Source organism: Agelaius tricolor, unplaced genomic scaffold, assembly GCF_023055355.1.
Source record: "Agelaius tricolor isolate 1412-34295 unplaced genomic scaffold, bAgeTri1.0.p SCAF_2, whole genome shotgun sequence".
NCBI classification, from domain to species: domain Eukaryota; kingdom Metazoa; phylum Chordata; class Aves; order Passeriformes; family Icteridae; genus Agelaius; species Agelaius tricolor.
In genome coordinates this window covers 56123483-56142695 of record NW_027269262.1, presented here as the reverse complement: position 1 = coordinate 56142695, position 19213 = coordinate 56123483, and the positions used below count along the sequence as shown (strand labels likewise).

At 36.8% G+C, this 19213-nt stretch overlaps 1 protein-coding gene across 1 annotated transcript in view; it reads left to right on the top strand.

Moving 5' to 3' along the window:
- ATP6V1H (ATPase H+ transporting V1 subunit H) overlaps positions 1-19213 on the top strand; it is a 46831-nt gene that overhangs the window by 12017 nt on the left and 15601 nt on the right. The window contains exons 4-11 of the mRNA XM_071419453.1: positions 3264-3377; positions 6059-6163; positions 7233-7286; positions 9455-9552; positions 10991-11183; positions 14258-14436; positions 15223-15348; positions 17503-17604. Coding sequence (XP_071275554.1) covers positions 3264-3377; positions 6059-6163; positions 7233-7286; positions 9455-9552; positions 10991-11183; positions 14258-14436; positions 15223-15348; positions 17503-17604 — 971 coding nt within the window. The remainder of the gene's footprint in view (positions 1-3263; positions 3378-6058; positions 6164-7232; positions 7287-9454; positions 9553-10990; positions 11184-14257; positions 14437-15222; positions 15349-17502; positions 17605-19213) is intronic.

Genomic DNA, 19213 nt, shown 5'->3' with positions numbered 1-19213 from the left:
CAGCCCTTATAGTGATAAAGCAGAATAGAGATACTGGTGCACACTACATATTTGCTTTTGTTTGGAATTGAATGCCTTTTTCACCTCAGAAATTCTGCTTCAGTATCTGAAAGGCTGTACTGACTTTTGCAATGCTGTGTGTGATTGCATTATTCAGGGATTCAGGGATGCTGGCATAGAAGGCTTGTGTGAAGGCATCCACATGGCATTATCTCAGAGTTTCCTAACTTGTGACAACTCCACTCTGCAAGGCTGAAACAGCACTTCTGTTTTGTTTTGATCATGTTCAGGGGTTGGAACATACAGCCAGTGGTGCCTTATGGCACATTTTCAAGGTGTAGGATTCTTGTCAGAAAGCAGCATATTGGCCAATAATGGTGTGACTGTGAGTTTAGGGCAGTATCATAGAATCATAGAATGGTTTGGGTTAGAAGGGTACCTTGAAGATATCTGATTCCAGCCCCCTTGCTGTGGTTATGGACACCTTCAGCTAGAGCAGGTTGCTCAAAACCCCATCCAACCTGTTCTTGAAGACCTCCACGGATGGAGCATCCCCAGCTTCTCTGTGCAACCTGTTCCAGTGCCTCACAATCTTCCCCTAATACCTAAACCTACTCCCAGTTTGAAGCATTCCCCCTTGTCCTGTCAGTACATGCTCATGTAAATAGTCTTGCCCCATTTTTCTTGTGGTGGATATGAAGTCTCCAGTCTTTGCCTGACTCGTCTTAATTCAGTATATTCAAAGATTTTAAGCAAGAAATTGTTCAAGGACATGGCCTTGACTCCCAGTAAAATTTGTCTTGAGAAAGTATGTTTGCTGCAGTTTCATGAGGTGAACAAATAATATTTGAAGCTGCTTTTGACAGCTGGAACTTTTAAAAACTATCGCAGGTAGCAGAATTCAGCTTTTGTCTGATAATAACTGACTGTGGTGCTTCTATTATCTTTCTGTGCTTTGCTTGTGAAGTGGTAAAAATTATGTCAACTGTGTTTTGAGCTCACCAAAAGCTTACTTGGATGTCTAGGATCGTTCCAGCAGTTCTACTTACTGATTTGATGACCTTTCTAAGAAAGATTTATTTTGAACACTGGCAAACATGAAATTAGTGTTGTGTTTACCATATAAGATTATCACCCTTCTGCTTACTTCAGAAGGTGGAAAGTGTTAGCATATTGCCATCCTTGAGAAAACATTTCTTACTCTCTTTATCTGATAAATTCTTGAAACAATTTCTTTGGATTAGTGACCTCACCACACTACACAGTCTGTTACTTATGAAATCTTTAAGAACCTACACTCTAGTTGGTGCATGTAGCAATATCACCCGAACTTCATTATGCTTCTTCAGATATGACAGCTGCTAAATTATTCAATTGTTGATGTGAGAGCTTCAGAATTTTCTTTTCATCAGTGTAGTCAGTAGCTTCCTTGGAAGGTGCAACACTACATATTTCAGGGCTGTGGGGAGTTTTCCACTCCTTCCCTTCTGTCTTGATCCTGCACCTTAATAGCAAACCAGACAAGTCTTCTGACTGACAGCATATTGAAATTATTTCAGCATTTCTGCTTCCAGACTTGTCTGTCTCCTCCTTAGTTATGTTGTAAACTGAGCTCATTGATCTGGTAAGTTTTGATCTTTCTTAGCTAGACTGTTTAACACATTCAGATGCTAACAGTGATTTATTTGATTGAGCTGCCATTTCTCATTAAGCGAGCCCTCACAGAGTAAAAACTCTTCACCAAAGGCTCTGTGTCCCTGAGATCTTATTTTTGTTTATTTCATAGTTTGTACAACAAATTTTGAGAACATTTCTGGGTGCTTTTTTATATGTAGAGAGTGGATTATAACTGGCAGATAACTGGTGCCATCTGAGCTTCCCCAGCCAGTGATCAGGGCAGCAATTTGCAGCCTGTGTGGTGCAATACTGCTGTGGTTCAACCCCAGCTGGCAGCTGAGCACCACACAGCCACTCACTCACTCCTGCAGCAGGGGGATGGGGAAGAGAATCAGAAGAGTAAAAGTGAGAAAACTTGTGTTTTCAGGTAAGGATTGTTACTTTTAAGGAAGGGTTGGTTGCAGCTCTAAGGCTTAGTAAGATGCCACTGTTTGAATCATGGATACATTCAAGTCGTCTTGTGCTTAATGGATCATATCCCAACAAGGAGGCTTGCCTAGCTGGTTCTTCATCCCTAGATTTTATAACAGGGTGCAGAATTGATGGAGAAAAGCTTTTCTAGCTAGGGGAGTTTGAAAATTAAAATGTCTGCACAGTGGAGACTGAGATACTGTCCTTTTGTGAGTTTCTCATTTGCCTTCCTTCATGGTAGTTGTGTTCTTGGTGGAAGTAGTTTGACTTCAGTGAGGAAACATCTCTTCAGAAGGAAAGCTTCCAATCCACCAGGACACCTGGCTGGAATGCATATGGAAATGCTGGAGGAAAAGCAAGAATTCAAATGTGAGATTTTTTTTGGGACTGTCTGTCTTTATTCTAGGCTATTAAAAAACAGCAGAGCTTTTCTTTCTCCTTCATGATTGTATGGCCTGTTCTCTGGCCTGCTGTAAAGAAAACTGTAATAGCTGCTTTGCATAGTGATTATTAGGGGAAATACTTAGAGGCTGTGCCCAGGTTCAGGTAGTTGTGGTCTCTGTGGCTCAGGGTTGGAGCCCTGGAGAACAGAATTCTGGTGGCAGTGTCCTCTTATAGATATGCAGGTTGCCTGAGATAAGTGCTGAATCAGCTGTAGCCTGGTCTAGGAGAGAAGAGCTCATTTCCCATTGAGAGGAATGGAAAGGCTCATTTTTACCCCTAAGGTTCCACTTGTAGAAGTTGAACAAAAGGCTCTTGTGTGGAAGTAGCAGTACATTGAAAACTTTGTTTGGACTTTAATCAAGCATAATTGGTTAGATGAAGAGTAGTGTCATTCTTAAAAAATGACAGGATTTATCTTGTTTCTCATTTGCCTTACTCCACTTGCATGTTCAGAAGAATATGTGGTTTGCTCAAGCAGGTGTTGCAGTACTGGGATACAACTAAGGCTTCAAGGTTTGTTTTTTCCACCCCAAATCTCCAATCTTACTGTTAAAATGCTGAAATGAGCAGTATCCACAAGAAATTTTTCAGTCTAACTGAAAAATTTCTGTGGGGTCTTACAAGCCAGGATGCACTCTGATAATCTATGCTAACATACCAAGGAGCAAATAGCTGTTTTATGTCAAATGCTTTTACAAATCTGTCATCTTTTCCTTTCTCAATTTTTACAGGAAAATCATCAGCGTGTTTGCATCTTCTTTGATTATGCAAAACGTGGTAAAAACACTGCATGGTCCTATTTTCTGCCAATGTTGAATCGACAAGATCTCTTCACTGTGCATATGGTAAGTTTTAAATGAACCTGTCTCTAAAGATGGTAGAGAAAAATGCTGGTTCTCTTTTTCTTCAGGAGATTTTGGAATTTGAAACTAAGCTTCTGCCTGGACTGCAAAGTTTTCTTCTTGCAGTCTAGACGAGTCATTCTTAATATAACTTCATCTAACCACATTTTAAAAAGCAAAGTTACATTGTTAATTGGAATTGTTTTATTTCTGGGAGATTAGGGCAGGTTTTAAAAATTCAGAAAAGCAGGGACTTTAGAACAATAAGTACAGTAAAACATGCCTGAAAATCTTTTATCACAGCTGCCATACAATGCTGTACAAATATTAGAATTTAAATTCTCATCTTATGCAAAGGAAATATCTTTACCTCAATGAACCTTATTTTGTCATATGCTCAGTTTATCAGCTGACTCACTGGAAGTGTAGAGTGAGAAACAGAGAAGTGCTCGATGTTGTTCAAGTGCTGCTCAGCAGCAGCTAAAACATTGACACATTACCAGCACTGTTTTGGACACCAGTCTAAACCACAGCATCATATGGACTACTATGAAGAGAATTAAGTCCATCCCAATCAAACCCACAGCCATGTGCAGTGTATTGTTTCTGCTATGCTTTGACTGCTACTACTGTTTGCTGCTTCTGTATATGGATTAGCTTTTCTGGAATTTAAATATTCTTCTGTTGTCAGTGGTGAGAACCGGATATTTCATCTCAGCAGATTTTTTTTTTTTTCTTGTAGGCCAAAAATACATTTTTATTACTGTAAATTCCTAGTGGAGACCACAGTTTCCAACAGTTAAACTTACATTATGGCTTGAGGAAGAGAAGACTGCACAACTATGAATTTTTCTGCACTGCATATGTTTGTGCTGGAATGATATGGTAGAGTCAAATCAGAGACAAACTAGAAACTCACTGCCTGGTCTGCATTAGGCTGTGGGGGCAGAACTGGTGCAAGGATTTCAGGACACTGAGCAAGCCATGCTGTTTGCCTTGGGGTGTGGCCAGTGCAACTGTGTTTGGGGCTGTACTGCCACTTGAACAGTGAGCTGGCTTGTTCTCAAGAAAAATGTCAGGCTTGATTTGTTTATTTATTTAATCAGGTTGACTGCATGGATGTGAATCAGTTTTCTTGATGTAGCTGAGGGAGGAGGTGGCTGGGGTTCTTTATTGGCCAATGCAGTTTGTTTTGTGATTTTTTTGGTGGTAGTGCTACTGAAGACCCATCCTGCAAAACTGCAGTTTGAGCAGTCAGACAATGCTGACTGCCCAAATAGGCAGGTAAAGCATAATTTTTAGACCCTTGCAGTGCAAACTATTTAGTTTCCCTGGAATGGTGTTTTTTAAACATATGGTATAGAAATTTTGATGGTCAGCATTTCTCTACTCAGATTTGTGTTATTCAGATATTGTATTCTTTAGGTGCTGCAAAAATGTACAAATAACTTGACAAGACACAGAGAATCTTATGTGAAGAGAATCCACTTAAAGTGGACACGATTTAAGTTTCCTGCCTTATACCTTTTAGTACAGTGCATTTTTTTTTTTTAAAGCATGTGAATGTTTTTAAATACAAATTTTAGGATTGTGTGATTTTTGTTGGGTTTATTTTATTTTTCTCCTTACTATGCACTCTGGAAGATTTTTGATGGCACATCATTACATCTGATGAGACAGATAAAAATACTTATCCTCTGTGTAGGCTCAGATTCTGCTAAACATAAGTGGTCTCTCATTCAGGGGCCAGGTAGCAGTTTTAACTAAGAAGAATTGTTGACTAGAGAGCTAATATCTTGTATTTTAAAGCTGGAGGGATTTTTTAGGGTGACTTACTTCCATTAAGAAGGGGATCTGACACATTTTAATGTAGCAATTATTGTTCCAGACTCGCACTTGTAATCCCTCTACAATCAGTGGAGGTGGTGCTGCACATGTGAATGCAGTACGGTGGAAAGGTGGCTGGAATAGTGTCCTCACTGCTTCATGGAACTGTCTGCATGCAAATGAGCCCCTGCTTCAGTAATTTCTTGGTTGCACTGTCTCTTTAGATGTAAGCTGGCTCAAATGCTTTTGCAAATTAACTGCAGGCTGCAGTGTAGATTTACTTCAAATATAATTTGGAAAGTCTGATGTGGAAATATACTCTTGTTTAAGTGTTCTTAAAGCCATAGGCATAATGAAAATTCTTAACCTGACCACATTTTTACTCCCCAACTTCTTTCTTAAATTGTACCTTCCATTTTACTTTTCTGCTCTTCTTTTTCTGGGCATGAAACGTCTCCCTTCTTGAAGATGACTTCCTTCAGTTTAAGTACAAAAGAACTTCAATACCATGTTACCATTTGTACTGGCATATGCCATAGTTGCTTAAATTAAACCTGCATGTGTTAGGCCACCCAGTGTCTTGCTTTTGATTGATTTCTGACTCTAGTAGTGTCCTACAGCAGTAGCCCATTGACAGCTTCCCTCCTTCTCCTTCTGAGTTCTTTACTGGTGCCTTGTGAACTTCAACAGCTGCAGGTAACTGATAACAGGCACAAAGAGTCCCCTACATAGAAAACAGGTAGATTTCTGTAAGGGGCTAACTTGTATCTAAAACTGGTTTCTGAAGTTTACAGAACTTCTCACTGAATTCTGAAATTGCTGTCTTTGAATAATTGGTTTATTGCATTATTTTTCAGGCAGCAAGAATTATTGCCAAACTGGCTGCTTGGGGGAGGGAGCTTATGGAAGGCAGTGACTTGAATTACTATTTCAACTGGATTAAAACTCAGCTTAGTTCACAGGTAAAAAGCTGCTTTTGTTTAAACTTTATAGTAACTTTGGAAACTTTCTAAATAATATGAATGTATAAATGTGCAAACAAGAGGTATATTTTTGGTTTTGTTTTTTTTAAATGATATTTTACTTCGTCATTTTTAAAACTAAGTGTTCTTTATTCAAGCACTTACTTTTTAACTTAGTATTTTAAGTGTTTTACTCCAGTCCTTGAAATGTAAACTAATAATAAATATTTTTGCCTTTTCTGTTGGTTACCACTGTCTTTTTTCTTCTGTACACTGAGAAAATATGAGATGAGAGTTTGTTGTCTTGCCTCTACTATTTTGGTTATCAGAGTTTTTTGCTGGGAAGAAAAGTAACATGGCAGCAGAAATTGAATATCAAAACCAGTTTACTGTAGTACAAAGCCTTTACTTTTAGTCCTGTATCTTGAAACTGAATAAATTCCAAGTTACTTGGACAGTATTTTTATAGTATTGGCTCCATTTGAACCATAAACTTCAGGCTTGTCCTTCAAAGATGAATCATTCTCCTTTGCATTAATTTCTGGACATTTTTCCTTCAAGACACAGTGATTTGTCACTCATTCCTCTTAGTGCTGTAGTAGAAGGGGATTCTGGAGAGCCAAGAAATATTCAGTAGATTTATTAATGGTATATTTTTCATGGGTTTCTAAACTGGGCTTATTAAAAAGGAATTTTATTTATTTTCTCTGGAGGGAGAATCTTAAAGTTGGAATTTCCTTCAGAAAGATGCAAGAGTACAATTAGCAAATTCTAAGATAAATAAATGTCTTGAATAAATCCACACTTAAATAATTAAAAATGTTGGTGTACCAGATCAGTTCCAAGCACATTCTTCTAGACATGAGGTGTGTGTGGGAAATAAATACAATATATTACAGTAATATATTGAGCAGGAAAAATATCTAATAGATTCTAAATTTTTTTTTAATGCCTAGAAAGATTGGAGAACTGAAAGAAACTTGGTAACAGCTGTTCCTTAAGGGTGAAGAGTGTCTGATTTTAAATTTTGATTTTAAAGTCTGATTTTAAACTTTTTTTTTTTTCCTAGAAACTACGTGGTACAGGGGGTTCTGTGGATTCAGGAGCAGTCTCCACAAGTGATGTGAGTATATCTTTGAAATCTGTCAATCTGCTATTTTGGGCAGGTGATATTCACTCCTCGGATTAAGGTGCAGATCTCTTCTGGTGCCAGTGATAAGAAGTACTTGGAATCAGAACTGTACAGCAGAGTGCCAGGTGATGGCGCCAAGAAACAAAAGTATTTTTAAGCACTTCATTTCACATAGAATATTGGCAGTGGAAGTGTATATTTTACAAGTTAGTCTGTCTTGTTAAATCTGTTGATGTATCTAGGATTTTCTTTGTTAAAACTTGAAAAAATTATGTAAAATTAATTTAATATTCAAACAGTTTTAAGTCCCTGACTTGGTAATCTTAGAGGTCTTTTCCAGCCCAAATGATTCTGTGATTCAGTACTGTCTGTTTACCACTGTTGGACTTGTAGAAGAAACCTGAAACCGAGAAGCTTTTGACTGTTGTGCTGTGCAGAACTCAGAAAAGGGCACATCAGATATTAAAGCTGATATTGCCCATAAACCACTGTAGCATGAAATTGCAGGAGTGCTTTCAAAGCTGTAAGCTTTTCATATCTGAATAGCTTGAATTCAGAGGAAAACAGATTGTCCTTTTTGCATCAACATTTTTTAAATACTGAATTTCATGTAGCTGTAAAAGCTGCTGAACTTTTACAGAGATGAACTGTGGCAGTATAACAAATGCAAGTGATCATCCTGACTGGATTTTTCTGTGGTGCTGTGGCATGATGAGGCAGTTTATCGTAGTTCTCAAATATGGAGTAGAATTCAGTTTGGTCTTTTGTTTGTTTTGCAGCCTGAAAGTGGTCACAGTTTCTCAGAAGATTTAACTTGGGATTTGTTGTTCTTCAAAGTGTAGTCATGGCTTTAAAGTGTTAGCTTCCTGTAGAGGAGAAACCTCCTCTACACGTGGAGGTCTTTAAAGGTTTTTTCTACTTTAAGCCCATCTGGGGTTTGAAGTAGAAAATATGCCAGACTGTTGTTCATGACTATGGGTAGGGCATAAAACAATGGCCTGAGCATATAAGTTGAAGTATTTCAGTATTTCATGTGCAGATCTGTGTTCCATAGTGTTAGGTTTCGTTAGACTGACAGCCCTCTGTCACACAGCCATAAAAGAATATATAGTTCTGCAGCACACAGCAGCACTTACTGTGAAGCCATGAGCTCTTCTGATGTGCTCAGAAATCATTATTCATTGCACTGTGGCACTGCATGGATGTACTGTGCTATGGCAGGGACCCAGAGCAGCAGAGTGCAAATATGTTTTAGATAATTAAAGTGGGTAAGTATTGTCTTAACTTCGTTAGTGTTCGGATTTCAGATCTAGCTTATGCAGGATTTTCAAGCAGATCCTGGCTAATTTCAGAGTAAATTAGAGATGCAGTTGTAGCATTTTATACAGGAAATGAGAACTGGAATCTTATTACGAAATTTCAATTATAATGGTGTTGGAAGACAATGCTTTTATGACAGACTCTTTTTAAAGAAAACTCCAAATTCAATGGGTTGGTGATCCAGATAAATTAATGCATTATTTGGAGTGGGAGAGCTGTCTGTGTGTTTGTAGCTGTTTTATTTTCATGGAGTGTGAAAATGAACATTTTCACAGGGAAATTGATCTTCTAGATGATTTGAGCCCAGATGCACTGACTTAGCTTTTACATAAAGGACTTAAATGTCTCATGAGAGACACAGAATGAGTTACTCTTTATTTTCAATTCTGTTTATTGCCTCCTTTCTTTTCATATGTGATTGCCTAACTTCTTTACTTCATTAAATGTTTGAAAGGTTTGAATTTGTATTATGTGAGTGAGCTACTGTGAGAATTTCAAGGAAAAGGCTTATAGGGAGGAAAAAAGCAAACAAGATTTTATCAGTGGCATATCTGATTAATGTATGATTAGAATTAGTGAAGGTAATGCTGACAATTGAGTAAGAAGAGAGAAAAACATGCTCTGGCAACTTTATTCAAACAGAAGACAGCTTTCATTCATAGATACTGAAGTAAGGCATGTTCAAATATTCTGATAATGTAAAGTGGTATTGCTTGCATAACACTTCTTTAATATTCAGAACTCTCTCCTTTTATGCCAGTAAAGCCTAATTAAGGAAACTGTACTTCAACTCTTACTACCTGACTCTTCTGGTAAGAAGTGCTGTTCTTTTCACCCAGAGTTCCCAGTACGTACAATGTGTTGCTGGATGTCTGCAGCTGATGCTCAGGGTCAATGAATACCGCTTTGCATGGGTAGAAGCAGATGGAGTAAATTGGTGAGCACCTATTTCAATTTATATGGATATACATGCACTTAGTAGTGTTTTCCCCAGTGATCTTTCATTGGAATAGAACTCTCTTGTAATAGACAGCTGTTCTGTTTGCCTACAAAAGAGATTTGTTTTCAGACATTAACAGAGTCAAATAAACAAATGGAACTTGCACTGTTGAGGCATTGGTGCAACTTCCCTGTTCAAGAAGAACTGCTTAAGTATGTATCTGAACAGGAATATAACCATTTGTCTTCAGCTGAAGATGTTCTGTTTATTTTTTAGTAGAACAAGGACTAACAAAATGAGTTTCTGCTGATCATCCTAGTCTTAGAGTTTGGAATTGTTCTGTCTGAAAATATTAGTGAAAGGAGAAACATTTTCTAGAGCTAAGAGTAATTTTTTCCACATATGGCTTCAAGTAGGTCACTCTTTTATCCAATTCTCCTAATAAATAGCTTTGCATTAGGCTAGGATTTCAGCACTAATCTTATTTAAAAATTGCTTGCCTATAAATAATTTTTCTGCCATCTGTGCCTCTACTGGGGATGGTTGATACATAATTTCCACTTAATGAAAAATATCCCTTTACACTGAAATGGAGAAAAGTCAAAATTCTTAGTGAAGTAAAATTTCAGGTGATGTTCCTGTGTGTCAAGGTGACACTGCTGAAATCAAGGAAGCTTTTTAATCAAGTATTAAAGCATTACAATAAGCCTGTGTTTCACCATGTTTGAACTGGTCTTAAACTTGATAAGAATGATTTTGAATGTAGATTCTTTTTTAAATTTTAAATTGAGTTATCTGTTTCAAAATTGACCTGTAAATTGCTTATTAAATTTTCAAAACTTCAGCTGAGCAAACCTGCTGCATGATGTCTTCCTGAAGATCTTGTGGTGCTATTATTTTTCTAGTAGTACTTTGTATATTTGTATCTATGAGACACTTTCTGAGAACTTGCTGTTAAATAATGAATACTTCAGCTCATTTCAGACACTCCTGTGGACAAGTGCAATTAAGGAACGAGGTTCAATTTGTGTAGATTTTGTTCAATTTATTTCTTCTTAAGTCTGAAGGAGTAGTTGAGCTTTCTCTGTTTCTTCCAGAATGTCAAATAATGCTTTAAACATACCAGTAGAAAAACTGTCTTGGTTAACCAGAAGATGGATACAGTACCACATCAGTTCAAATGTAAAAAGCTGCTTTATGGCTTTAAGGCTAATGTGAAAAAAACCATCTCTTTAAAAGATGGCTTTCAGAACAAGCTGCTTATACAATGATAAATAGTGATGCAGGTTACTGTGAAATGTGTGTGGTATGCTCATCCTCAGCAGCTCTTTCCAATAAGTTTGTGTTTCCATTTCTTTTAACATTTCCGATTGGAGCAATGCAACCTATGTAGTCATTATTTAAAAACTAAATGTGCACTGTGTCAATTTTTTAGCATCATGGGTGTCTTGAGCAACAAATGCGGTTTTCAGCTGCAGTATCAGATGATTTTCTGTGTGTGGCTGCTGGCATTTAGCCCTCAAATGTGTGAATATCTTCGTCGGTACAATATTGTCCCTGTGCTGTCGGATATTCTTCAGGAATCTGTCAAAGAGAAAGTAACCAGGATCATCCTCGCAGCATTTCGGGTGAGTACCTGTTGACTGCAGTCATGCTGTGCTTCTCCTGCAGATTCCTAGGTCTCAAATGTTCCTGATGAACAGTTATTTCTGCTGGACCATATCAATAAGCTGATTGAAAGCTTAACTCTCTGGGTTTTTTGGGGTTTTTTTTTTCCTCTTTTTTTTTTTTTTTCTTTTTGTTAACTTGAATGTTTGCTACAGGTAATACATAGGTTATTACTAGTAATAGATATCTGCTTGTCAATGCCTTCTTATAATAAGCTTGACTAAAAAGACCAATGTTAACACAGGCACTAGTGATTTCTCTTTTTTTACCTCAAGGTTTTTTCCTATTGGAACTACTGTAAAACCCTGGAGTTATTAATAGCTGATACATTTTATCTTATGAAGCTTTAATTAACAAAGTATTATTTTGAATGCATATGTTTGTTCTCCCACTGAGAACTTATTTTTATTTACTAGTCCAAAAATCTTTTCTTGGTGGCTCTGTAAAGGCAGATGAGAATACCCATGTAAGAGTGATTAGTTGAATTACTATGTCTTCATTACCTGAAAATTCCTGTTCCTATATAAGATAATTAGGAAGAATTGAGTTCCTAGGCTTGATGTTTTTACTATGAGAGTACCATTTTAGGTTCATGGATGCTACTAGTTTTATGTGCATGTTTGCCAAGTGTCTTGTGAGTAATACAGGAAAGCTGTAACAACTTTGTAATGCTGTTTTCAAGCAGCACTTGGTATTCCTGAGTAGGAAATGCAGGTCTTGGAAGCTGTTTGTTTTCCTGGATGTTCCAATAGTAAGTGTTCAAGCATATTAGAATGGGGAGAGGGAAATTGTTGATTACTGATTTGCTGATTAGCAATGATAAGCTGTGTGAAGGTGCTTACTCTGTCTCTCTATCTGGAAACATCTGCCACTGGATATTTCTGGATAAAGCAGAGCATAAGAATTTGCTGTTTGTCTTGTTGAAGGAGAACAGTGGTATGAAATCAGTTGGAGCTATTCTTACTATATATTCTTACTATTCTTAATCTCTAGATCTTGTAGTGTTCTTAAAGATCTTAATGTTAGGATTAAGCAGGGACATATAGCAAGACAAATTGGAAAAAAAATTAAAAAATTTAAAAGAGAAAAAGAAGCTGAGAAGCTCAGCAGTTAATATCCAGTTTCTTCTTATTCTGAGGTCATAAAAATAGGAGAAATAATTGCTAGTTCTTAGATCTACTGTGTTTTGCAAGAGGAGACAAAAATGAAGCTAAAGTTTTTTTTAAATAAAGGCTAAGAAAGAATAAGTTGTTTCTGTTACAGGCTTGGGGGAGTGTAACTTAGCTGTTTCCTTTCTCCAACATTAAGGACTTGTGTTGGCGTGAAGATGAGTTGTTAACTGGCAGCCAGGAACATAATAGATTAGAAATTAGACATCAGAGCTGTGAGTTCTGAAACAAAATTAATATAGGTAGCAGAGGAAAAGTAGTCCTTGTCCTGTATGAGATGCCACAGTTTCTGGGGGGGGGAATTGAATACATGACTAGGCTGGATGATTCCCTAATCTATCTATGCATTATGGAAAGTGCTCCATGAGTCTCGGCAACTTAGATGTCCTCTCTATTATTTCTCCTAAGCTGAGAATTTCACCTTTCAAGTGAAATATACTCAAGTTGAGTATATTTCACCTTTTTATCAAGTTTAGTGCCTGAAGTATATAACTGCAAATGTAGTATTTTTTTCTATAGAGCAACAAGTATTGGGCACTGCTCTCTCTTTGAATGTACTGTTTTCTCTACCTATTATTTTATCCCCTCATTTTTCATACTTTTATCCCCTTTTACATCTGTTTCCTTCGTAGAGCTAGTCTTATTCCTTAAGATTTTGGATTTTATTACTGAGTGGTTTACTGATTCATTCTATATAGTCATATATTTGTGTTTTTACTTTGTTAACATATCCTTTCAAATTCACTATGAAGAGCTTGAGCATCTCACTATGGTATAGATAGGTAATAATATTTGGAATAGCTTCCACATCTGTTTGCCATTATCTTAACTAGGAGTTCTTTGGAACCTTTATCCACCTGCTCCTTGAACCTGTTGAATTGTCTTATTTAAGGTTCATTATTTTTTCATTTGCTCTCATTAGCAATTTTAACTCTAATTAGCATTCCTTTCTGTGAATTACCTTTTATTTCACTCACTGAAGTAGAAACTGGGGTGCCTTTTTTTTTGCACATTAAAGCTAATTATATATGGCCATTAAAAGCAGTAATTTGACTTATATTTAGTTTTCAAGTTTTAAAATTGATTTACAGTATTCTGCTTCAGTAACTAATAGGATGTCTGATATAAAATAACCTTAAGTGTAATAGTTCTGTCACAAGAGTGATGCAGTCAAATTCCTTCTATATAGTTTCACTGCTTATTTCTGGCAGATGTTAAATCCTATTTATATGAACATGTGTTCTGTTTATTAAGGACTTTGTCTTTTGTATGAAATTCATGTTTTCAGCTTTATCAAAAAGTGCAGGTGGCCAGCTGCAATTGAAAATTATAATTGAAAGCTGATAAAATTGAGTAGAAATGTAATGACTAAATGATATTGGAACTTGACTACTGCATTCTGTGCTTATACTTCCAATCTTACCAACAAGCTGCTGTTTAAATAAAAATGTCTAGTTGGAATATTCCCAAACTTGAAAAGAGCTGATCTAATCCAGATGGTAACTTTGATTTGGAAAGAAGACTTCAAGTTATTTTTTTAAAGGCTCTCTGCCTTATGCTATTGCTGCACAGAAAGCTAAAATGGTAATCCAAGATAAAAGTGGCTGTTTATGGTGTTCTGGTATTTGAGATATAAGCCTGCCCTTTTTCTTTGAATAGTATTTGTAGTCACCTCAGTTTCATGTGGAAAATATTCAAAACAGGTGAACTAGTACTTTCTATTACTGAAAAAAGAGATGCTTTCAGGAAGTGGTCAATTTTGTCACTTAGTAATGAAAAAAGTTCCAGTAAGAGTATTTCTTTAAAATACTTTGTTTCAAAGTAGTCTGTTCTTAAACAAAATAAATACATCTTTACTTCCCTAGAATTTGTTAGAGAAATCTACTGAGAGAGAAACTCGCCAAGAATATGCTCTTGCCATGATTCAATGTAAGGTTTTAAAGCAGCTAGAGAATTTGGATCAGCAGAAATATGATGATGAAGACATCAGTGAAGATATCAAATTTCTACTGGACAAGCTTGGTGAGAGCGTGCAGGACCTTAGGTATGCTTTGCAGTGTGCACTTTAAAAAAAAGCATTTATGTGAATGTTGGTAGAACCTTTTTCTTTTGTAAGGCTAAAATATCTACAGAATTATAATATGTAAATGCTATTTAGTAAAATAGAGCATACAGAGATGTGCTGGTTGCTAGTTTCCTATTGTATGTCAGCATTTAGAGGTTGAATAGAAAATAAATAGAAATAAGTCTTCACTTATAAATGTGATGTTTGTAACTGAGAAATTGCTAAAGGACTCAAAAGTGATCTTAAAGGATTTCCAGTCAAAACTGAAGTCTACCTGATTAGAATAATTTCTACTGTCCAGATTAACTCGAGTTTTTGCTAGTGTTTACCTAGTTCTTGGTCTTGTGCCTAAATTGAAGTGCATATTGTAGGTAGTGTCCGAGGTTTAAGTGGATGGAAGGTAGACTGAAATCTAGATTGGGGAAGTTAAAACATAAAAACCCAGAAAAACAGAGAATTAAATTCCAAAATGTTTCATTTGCGTGGTTGGGTTTTTAATTTTTTTTTTTTAAATTTGCTTTCTGGGAATAGTTTTGGGGCGGATAGAGGGTTGTGTTTGAAAACAATTTTTTCTTATTGCCTCTCATGCATTTTGTTATTTACCAAATGGTGAGGCAGGGAGCAATTCTCATACTCTGCAGAGCACTGACTTCCAAATTTGTCATAGCAATTTGAGCTCCAGCTTCGTTAGGGACAGGCTTGGGCATATGGTTCAAAGTGTTTGAAGAAGTTTGGCCAATATCTCATTTAGGTCTTGTGTTACAGCTCCTTTGATGAATACAGCTCTGAGCTCAAGTCAGGAAGACTGGAGTGGAGTCCTGTGCACAAATCTGAGAAGTTTTGGCGGGAGAATGCTGTAAGACTAAATGAGAAGAATTATGAACTACTCAAGTAAGTTTTCAAGTCTTGAATAATGTGATCCTTTAGTATTTTCTGTGTTTAAATGAACCAGAATCTAATAAAGGTTTACATTTTAACACAAAGTCAAGAATGAAAGCAAGTCAAAACATCCTGCTTATTTTAGAATGTATAGTTTACTGTGTTCAAAACCAGAACTGTTTATTTGCTTTTACTGGTAAAAATGTATTTATGATAGAGGGAATGTCTTTAGTTTAACTTGCATGTAGGTTTGATTAGATTAAAAAAGTGTTTTTGCTGTATCTTAATCTTAGATTTGTGTTGTGTGGTGATGTTGATCTGAGTAATGAACTTCTGTCTTGGATATTTTGGAGTTGAAAGTTGTGTTACTGTTCCATGAGAAATTTGACTCAGTGCATTATGTTGCAATGTGTCTGTTTTGTGTTGGAACTGTGTTTGGAGTATATAGATTGTTAGATGAAGTGAACCTGAACCATATTTATTTGCAGTTGAGGACTGGCTGTCTGGCATATGAAACTGTGTCCTGAAATGATGCCTGGCTCTTGCCATTAACTGATAATGCATGGTGTTCTTCCAGTTCAGGGCTTGCTAATAAGTGCCAGATCTAACAGAAATCAGGAGGTCAAATGGAGCATGTGAGATATTAAACGACATGGCAAGAGCAAGGTGATCCTGAGCTTTATGTGCATTTCAGCTGGCCTGACACCTTAGAAAAATTCTGATAAATTCATCCCTGTGTGCATATTGTTGAATATGTAGGATTATAGACTTAAAAATTTTAGATGCTGACAACTGTGGCATGAAGTTGATGTTGAGGCTTAGTATTTCCTGTAGTGATTACAATGTTTTGCTGTATTTATTTCTCCTGATTCTGGGACTTCCTTGCACTTTTGCTGCTGCAAAGACAGTAATCTTCAGTAGTTCCTGATACACCTCCAACTCTCAAAAAATCCCCCAAAAACTCAACACCAAGCCAAACACAATCCTCAAAAAAACACCCTCCGCCACAACATAATGGGGAGATTCTTGCACCTCAGAACTTCATTTTTTGCCTTGTAAAGCATTTGACAAACAAGTCTTATTTGCTTTGAACCATATAATTTTATTTTTTTCCTTATCTGCCTGCTTATTAGTTTTCTAAATCTAATACTCTCAAACTACTGTTAAACATAATTGTTTTCGTACCTTCTGCATTATTACCTGCCTTGATGTTGGGCTTATATTTTGTTCAACATCATTATATGGCTCTTTGGTGTCTTCTGCTTAGTCTTATGGTTCAAGTTTCTGCTTCCTCTTCTTGTCAAAAGTAGGAGTTCTTTTCATTTGAGAAGTGGTTTTCCTGTCACTTTCTGGCCTCTAGGGAGACAATGGCTGTGGTAATTTAATTTTACCCGCGTGTTCCTTTTTTAAATTCCAGTTGAATTTCTAACCTACCGATTTCAGCTTGTTTCTAACTTTGTCTGATTAGAACACATTTGTCATCTCACTAAGCATAGAATACTCTAATTTTCCAGTGATCTCTATGTTTAACCTTTTCGGCTGTGTCTAACCTTCATAATCTGTGTCATTTTCCTCCCTTCTCATTGCTATCTAGAGAGCAGTGTTACTTGTAGCTGTTTTTCACTAAAGGTGGTTTAACTACTTAATTAAAAAACTCAGACAGTGTTAAGAGTCCAGAAGCTGTTTTATGCTTCTTACAGCTTGGTGTTTCTATGCATGCTATGAAAATAATGTGGCACTGGAGTAATTTGCAAGGAGCATAGCTCTCATCTCAGTCTTTGAGTTAGGAAAGAACTGCTTTCTAATGAAGCTTATTTAGAATTCAGAACTGTTGGTCTTGGAGCCAAAGTAAAAAAAAAGGAGAGATTTTGTAATCCTTGGTTATAGGTATTTGTGTATATAGTTCACTAAACTGATTCTAGTGAATACTTAAAATAATTTTGTTAATTAGGGCAGGTTCCCAGTTTTGTTAAGTACAACTGCATTGTTTGGAAAAAGTTCTAGCTTTACTGTTTGGGTGACTTGTAAAACATTTTTATGCTTAAGGGCTTTTTTTTTTTTTAAGTTATCACTGATTAAAAACCCATCAACAAATAAGAAAACCAAAACAAAAAAATAAAAACCAACCGAAAATGTGGGACTTCATTGTTTCACATTCTTTCCTAGGATCCTGACAAAACTTCTGGAAGTTTCTGATGATCCACAGGTGCTGGCTGTAGCTGCTCATGACGTGGGAGAATATGTACGCCACTATCCCCGTGGGAAACGGTAGGAAAATGCCAGTATGTTGTTGTCTTAGAAGGTAGCTGGAGTATGTACTGTGCCTGTGGCCTTTTCTGCTTATTTATATTAAAATACGCTGCAAAGGGATTGCAGGTTATGCTTAAGTTTTATTTATTGGGAAGATAAGGAAACACAGACTAGATCAGATGAGAAACTGCAGACTGGATCTCTGACTTAACGGATTTCAATGTCTCTTAACTGTAAAGGGAACCAATGATTAAAGTATTGAATACGATGTTTAGACTAAAGCAGAAGCCAGGCACCAGAAGAAATTGGAGGAACTATCAAGAGTTTAATCAACATATAATTTTTCCTCTCTATGACTAACTGGACTGTAATTACTGGACTTGGGGTAGACATGGACTATTCCAGCTAAAGACTGTTTTGTGACTTAAGACTACAAAGAAATTTTTTTCCACAAATAATTGCTGGTGTAATTTCAGTGATGCACAGATTCAGTTTTCACTCTTCCATTTAAGCATGTTTTAGCTAGACAAATATTCATTTTTGTGAAAGCTTTCATGTTCATTATAAACTCAAATTCCTGTTGAAGTACACATGGACATTGCTATATTTTCCTGCTTTAAAAACCTATGAGGAAAGATGTTTACTGAGTAATTGCACTTCTAAGGTAGAGACTATTGAAGCAGAAAGAAGCCTTTGGTTTTTCAGGAAACTGGCTCATCATTTACACAGAGGCACATGTGACTTAATTTTTGTAGCAGAGAAGCAGTCTGTTCTTGGTTTTTGCACAGGATTTAATGGATGTCATGGTTTAACCCCAGCTGGCAACTCAGGGTCCATATAGCCAGTTGTTCTCTCTACAGCAGGATGGGGGAAGAGAAACAAAAGTAAAAGTGAGAAAAATAGTGGGTTGAGATATAGACAATTCAATAGGTAAAGCAAAATAGAGAATTAATTCACTGCTTCCCATGAGCAGGCAGGTGTTCAGCCATCTCAGGGAAGGCAGGTCTTCATTATGAATAATGGGTACTTGGAAAGACAAACACCATCACTTTGAATGGTTCCCCTCTTCCTCCTCCTCCTCCCAGTTTTGTGTGCTAACATGTTGCCATATGGTATGGAATATCCCTTTAGGCAGCTGGGGTCAGCTTCCATGGCTTTGTCCTGTCCCAAGTCCTTTTGCAGCCCCAGCCCCTCTGCTGGTGGGGTGAAGAGCAGAGAAGGCCTGGGTGCAGTACAAATGCTGCTCGGCAATAATGAAATCAACACTGCTTTTAGTACAAAGAGGAAAATCAACTACCTCAGCTAAAACCAGCTCAATAGATAAGATGAGTACAGCATTCTAGCTTTGTTGGGAATTTCACGAACTCTTCTTGTGCAGACTGCTGTGTTGACAGTAGTAGAATCATGGACAGCAGACTGAAACTTCAGGCCATATATATGCTAGGAAGATGTACTGATTCCAGCCCCTGTAGTCTTGTAAGAACTGACATGGTATTTGAAGGAGAGGCAAGATATCCTTCAGTAAGGTGGAAACTAATAGTGCTGCAAGTGGCAAAGCTGGAGGACTGGCTAATGCTGGTTGTTCCTGCTTTGACCTGCTCTTTGTATGACATTATTTTATTACATA